General features: G+C 34.2%; 1 protein-coding gene across 1 annotated transcript in view; it reads left to right on the top strand.

Annotated features, from left to right (window-relative positions):
• LOC106472657 overlaps window positions 1–6,462 on the top strand; it is a 47,140-nt gene that overhangs the window by 18,118 nt on the left and 22,560 nt on the right. Inside the window, exon 2 of the mRNA XM_013933312.2 lies at window positions 5,351–5,563. Within this exon, the coding sequence (XP_013788766.2) occupies window positions 5,351–5,563 (213 nt within the window). The remainder of the gene's footprint in view (window positions 1–5,350; window positions 5,564–6,462) is intronic.

Raw genomic sequence — 6,462 nt, 5'->3', positions numbered from 1 at the left:
GGGGGGGACCCCCTTTCTCCCCAAATAAATTATTTATTCTCAGAAATCTATGTTTCTTTGCCAACTTGCGGGGGGGACCCCCTTTCTCCCCAAATAAATTATTTATTCTCAGAAATCTATTTTCTTTGCCAACTTGCGGGGGGGACCCCCTTTCTCCCCAAATAAATTATTTATTCTCAGAAATCTATTTTCTTTGCCAACTTTCGGGGGGGGGGGGAGGTTTCTTGTATTTTTGATCTAACCACATTTGTTTGGTTGTTTACGGAAAGCTTATTGATACTTCCTATACGTTAGCCTCACTTGTAATAGGGAACAATGAGGGGGTTGGGAAATGTTGTATCCCCTGAAAACCAATCGTTGTCCTTCGTGGCTGTACAAGGACAAACCCTCCCTCCATTTCGAACCAGGTCGTCACATTGGCAAAATTACCCTAAAGTTGAACGACCGAACTTTTATTCCCATATATATTTAGCCGGTCTGAAGTGACGATTGCTCATGTATCACTTTTTTCGTTTTTCTAAAGTTCATTGCATGGCTTATGGTTAACGTGGGAATGACAGTTTTAGTTTAGGTTTTGTTTTATTTCCAGACTTCCTAACCACGTGGAAAATAACTGAAACTATAGAGTTAATACTTTTATAATGGGCTTATTACAGTATTTTTGTTTTGTTTTTTACTCATTGGAGGATTTTTATGCCAATGAAATATTTCAAACAACTTTTAAAATAAAAATTTACTTCCCTCTGTAAAAAAAGCGTTGCTTAAAAAACTTACAAGCTTATTCAAGAACACGTTTTCTTCGTTTCCTCGTGTCTAAAAACTTAGGTTTGTTGAATACGATGTGTTAGAAAATCACGCAAACAATTTCTTAAGTCGGGTTGTTGCTCTGGTAATCTGTCTGAGATTGACATCATGAACAATAAATTTTACACCAAATCCTTTACATAGGTCATCATTCTGTTCACCTCAAGACCTTTAGTTTGAATGGCCAGGTGGATAAGGAGCTCGACTCGCAATTTGAGGGTCGCGGGTTCGAATCCCCGTCCAACCGGCTGGCCCTTTCAGCCGTGTGGGCGTTATAATGTGACGCTCAATCCCACTATTCGTTGGTAAAAGGGTAGCCCAAGAGTTGGCGGTGGGTGGTGATGACTAGCTGCCTTCCCTCTAGTCTTACACTGCTAAATTAGGGACGGCTAGCGCAGATAGCCCTCGTGTAGCTTTGCACGAAATTCAAAAACAAACAAACAAATACTTTGAATGTTTTTGTTGTTTTCCTTTGGAAATTCCCCTCAAGAAACAACAAAGACCTTTACTTTGAATGTTGTTATTGTTTTCTTCTAGAGGTTACCCTCAAGAAACAACAAAGAATTTTACTTTGAATGTTGTTGTTTTCTTCCAGAGGTTCCCCTCAAGAAACAACAAAAGACCTTTACTTTGAATGTTGTTATTGTTGTTGTTTTCTTCTGGAGGTTCCCCTCAAAAAACAACAAAGACCTTTACTTTGAATGTTGTTATTGTTGTTGTTTTCTTCTAGATGTTCCCCTCAAGAAACAACAAAGACTTTTACTTTGAATGTTGTAAGAAAGTAATATGTTTCTGTATTCTTATCGTAGTTTACAATAAGAGAGTTATTGTGTGACATTCCGATAAGTTTGACATAACAGCAAGTAATCTACTAGCTGCATACGTTTTAACAAAACAAACTAACTACCACAAATTTATAACAACTATGATGATAAGTTTTCTGAGTAGTTTGTATAGTTTTAGATGTACACTAATGATGGTAAGTTTTCTGAGTAGTTTGTATAGTTTTAGATGTACACTAATGATGGTAAGTTTTCTGTACAGTTTTAGATGTATTGCAATGGTGATGGTATGTTCTCTGAGTAGTTTTTACAATGTGAAACATTGTTCAGTAATTGTAAGTTTTCTGAGTAGTTTTTACAATGTGAAACATTGTTCATTAATTGTAAGTTTTCTGATTAGTTTTTAGAATGTTCAACATGGTTCAGTAATTGTAAGTTTTCTGAGTAGTTTTTACAATGTTCAACATTGTTCAGTAATTGTAAGTTTTCTGAGTAGTTTTTACAATGTGAAACATTGTTCATTAATTGTAAGTTTTCTGAGTAGTTTTTACAATGTTCAACATGGTTCATTAATTGTAAGTTTTCTGAGTAGTTTTTACAATGTGAAACATTGTTCATTAATTGTAAGTTTTCTGATTAGTTTTTAGAATGTTCAACATGGTTCAGTAATTGTAAGTTTTCTGAGTAGTTTTTACAATGTGAAACATGGTTCAATAATTGTAAGTTTTCTGAGTAGTTTTTACAATGTGAAACATTGTTCATTAATTGTAAGTTTTCTGAGTAGTTTTTACAATGTCAAACATTGTTCATTAATTGTAAGTTTTCTGAGTAGTTTTTACAATGTAAAACATTGTTCAGTAATTGTAAGTTTCTGAGTAGTTTTTACAACGTGAAACATTGTTCAGTAATTGTAAGTTTTCTGAGTAGTTTTTACAGTGTGAAACATACTTTAATGATTGTAAGTTTTCTGAGTAGTTTTTACAGTGTGAAACATACTTTAATGATTGTAAGTTTTCTGAGTAGTTTTACAGTGTGAAACATACTTTAATGATTGTAAGTTTTCTGAGTAGTTTTTACAATGTCAAACATTGTTCAGTAATTGTAAGTTTTCTGAGTAGTTTTTACAGTGTGAAACATACTTTAATGATTGTAAGTTTTCTGTGTAGTTTTTACAGTGTGAAACATACTTTAATGATTGTAAGTTTTCTGTGTAGTTCTAGGTATAGTAGTTTCCTTTTAGTGATGTACAGATGTATGTATAGGAATAAACTAGATGTTAAAGTCTTGTAGCCATAACAATGAAGATACTAATTATATGACGTAGTTCTGTGTAGATATAATAATGGAACTGTTAAATATGTCAAGAAATTCTTTGTTTTCCTATAACAGTGAACGTTCTAAGTATTAATTATCTCTTGTAGCGATAACAATGAAAGTTCTAAGTATTACGTAACTTTTGTAGCGATAACAATGGAAGTGCTAAGTATCACGTAACCTTTGTAGTGATAACAATGGAGATGCTAAGTATCACGTAACCTTTGTAGCGATAACAATGAAAGTTCTAAGTATTACGTAACTTTTGTAGCGATAACAATGGAGGTATTAAGTATTACGTAACTTTTGTAGCGATAACAATGGAGGTGCTAAGTATTACGTAACTTTTGTAGCGATAACAATAGAGGTGCTAAGTATCACGTAACCTTTGTAGCGATAACAATGGAGGTGCTAAGTATTACGTAACTTTTGTAGCGATAACAATGGAGATGCTAAGTATTACGTAACTTTTGTGGCGATAACAATGAAGGTACTAAGTATTACGTAACTTTTGTGGCGATAACAATGGAGGTGCTAAGTATCACGTAACCTTTGTAGTGATAACAATGGAGGTGCTAAGTATTACGTAACTTTTGTAGCGATAGCAATGGAGGTGCTAAGTATTACGTAACTTTTGTAGCGATAACAATGGAGGTGCTAAGTATCACGTAACCTTTGTAGCGATAACAATGAAGATGCTTCGTGTATCACTTAATTCCCTGTAGACATATGATAATAACAGTGAGTATTTTCTGTCTAATTGATTAATTATTTTATATATGTGATTATGCTGAAGGTAAAGTTGCCTTTGGATATTAGTGCTACAGCAAAATATAAACGATCTTCGTTAACATCAACACTCAATATTACTAATACCGAAACTTCGGAGAATGCTAAGCACCGCCCACTTTTAATTCCCGCTTCAGGAAAGTCTCAGAATGCTAACCACCGCCCACTTTTAATTCCCGCTTCAGGAAAGTCTCAGAACGCTAAGCACCGCCAACTTTGAAACTTCCTAATCTCTCTAAGTCGGTTCATCTAAATATCAGTTAATGTGTGTAACGACAGTAATTCAGTTGCTAACAGCACGAAATTAGGCACGAGAGTATGACGAAATTGGTTGTAAAGCCGATTTCTTCATATAGACATACTTTCCCCCATATAATCATACGCTCAAGTTGATAAATCTTCAGACTACCTTAACACCAAGAAATGGGAATATTGGACTTGATAAAGTCGAGATGTTATTGAGTGTATGATAAACAAAATGAATCCCTGTCTCTGTGTGCTTACATACGTATAATGTACCTACGTATCTTTAATTAATAAAAATAATTTGTATAACTATAACTGTGGTTTAAATGGTGTATTATTTTTATTAATACATATGATCCGATCTCTGTTGTTTTTTTCCAGTGTTCATGCTTTAAATTTAACATCTGCAAACCCGTTATAACATCAAGAAAAGTTGAGAATTTTTTGTATTATTGACAAACATTCTGTCCCCCTTTAATTGAGAGCTGTCTGATATTCAAGCCACAATTTCAAAGTACGTACCAGGAACCTCATTAAAATTTGGGCTGATATATATATAATGGAATATGTAGAATAGTTTTGTATTAAAATTCTCCAAGACAGGAAAACACTCGAAGTCTACACATATTTTTTTCTGTATGTTGTTTTACATTTTCTCGACTCCATAAAGGAATAGCTCTCTTAACAAGTTTCCAACCCACAAAATTCCTTGTTGGAATTTTCGTCACAGTTGTACAGAATTTTCAGTTGTAAGTCAGCAAGATGTCTGCAGGAAATCATCGTGGTTTATTTGGTTTAATAATAATATAAAAAAAAGGTTATTTTAAGAAAGCGTTACTGATTGAGGCAATTTAAATTCATAGTTATGCGTATATCAGAGTGGCACTAAAATAATTATGTTTTCTGTAAACCAGCTTACTCACCTATTGCAAACCGTGTAATAACTGCAATAATTTCAGATGATTGACAATAGCACGCCCTCTGGTGCTGTCCTCAGAGACTACATGATGCTCACGCACTGATTCCTCGACCGTAGAAATTAAGAGCTACAACTATGTAGCCCGTTTGCTTGAAGTTCAGTCTCGTGTGTTTTTCAGGGTGACTCAAAAGAGGAGGGGGGGGGGGTACCTCACACTACCGATCTTACCCAAAACTTTTTTTTGTTGTTATCCCCGTCTAACGTTACAATGGGTAATGATTAATCAAGATCCCAAATCCAGTGTAGTCAGGAGGAAGCAAAGTCATCACAACAAACAAAGTTAAACCAGGAACGACTCTGATAAGAGAGGGATCGTTTTTTTTCTTAACGCCGCGTATAACACATGCGTGCTCCATTTATATATGTAGTTGAAAAAAAAAATCTTTCATCGTGATACAAAGGAAGTATTTCTCAAAGAGGCCTCATTTTTTTTAAGGTTCGAAAACTCCAACCAATCAGAATGCGAAAAGAGGCGTTCCAGTTGATGCTGACAGATTGGTAGTAAACTGTGGGAAGAACAGTTTTGACGCTGTCGTGCAATGTGAAGACACTGACCAGCGATCTTCGGACAACGGCGTGTCTAATAGCCCCACGAGACAGTCCCCGTGGACCCTAGGTGATTCCTCTGGTGGTGAGACGCAAGATAAAGGTAAGTATATACTTTATTAATTCAACCTCTTTCAACTAAGGTGACCTCTTCAGACATTAATAATAAGTTATAAATATGACGTCACGGACTGTGTTCAATCACTAATTGAAATAAAAATTGAAAGGAAAAAAGTGTTTACATTTTAAACAATTAGGTGTTGGCTGAAATACTTTTATAAATTTTTTTTTTTTCTTAATTTCCGCCCTGTTTCCCTGTTGAATTGCAATCAGTGTTCGTTCAATCGAATATCACGTGTTGATGAATCGCGAATTTATTGTTGGTGAATCACGAATTTATTGTTTATGAGTCACGAATTTATTGTTGATGAATCACGAATTTATTGATGTTGAATCACGAATTTATTGATGTTGGAACTCGAATTTATTGTTGATGAATCACGAATTTATTGTTGGTGAATCACGAATTTATTGTTGATGAATCGCGAATTTATTGATGTTGGAACTCGAATTTATTGTTGATGAATCACGAATTTATTGATGGTAAATCACGAATTTATTGTTTATGAGTCACGAATTTATTGTTGGTGAATCACGAATTTATTGTTGGTGAATCACGAATTTATTGTTTATGAGTCACGAATTTATTGTTGATGAATCACGAATTTATTGATGTTGAATCACGAATTTATTGATGTTGGAACTCGAATTTATTGTTGATGAATCACGAATTTATTGATGTTGGAACTCGAATTTATTGTTGATGAATCACGAATTTATTGATGTTGGAACTCGAATTTATTGTTGGTGAATCTCGAATTTATTGTTGGTGAGTCATGAATTTATTATTGATGAATCGCGAATTTATTGATGTTGGAACTCGAATTTATTGTTGGTGAATCTCGAATTTATTGTTGGTGAGTCATGAATTTATTATTGATG

The sequence above is a fragment of the Limulus polyphemus genome, unplaced genomic scaffold (genome assembly GCF_000517525.1).
Source record: "Limulus polyphemus unplaced genomic scaffold, Limulus_polyphemus-2.1.2 Scaffold5497, whole genome shotgun sequence".
NCBI lineage: Eukaryota > Metazoa > Arthropoda > Merostomata > Xiphosura > Limulidae > Limulus > Limulus polyphemus.
This window is presented reverse-complemented; position numbering and strand designations above follow the sequence as displayed.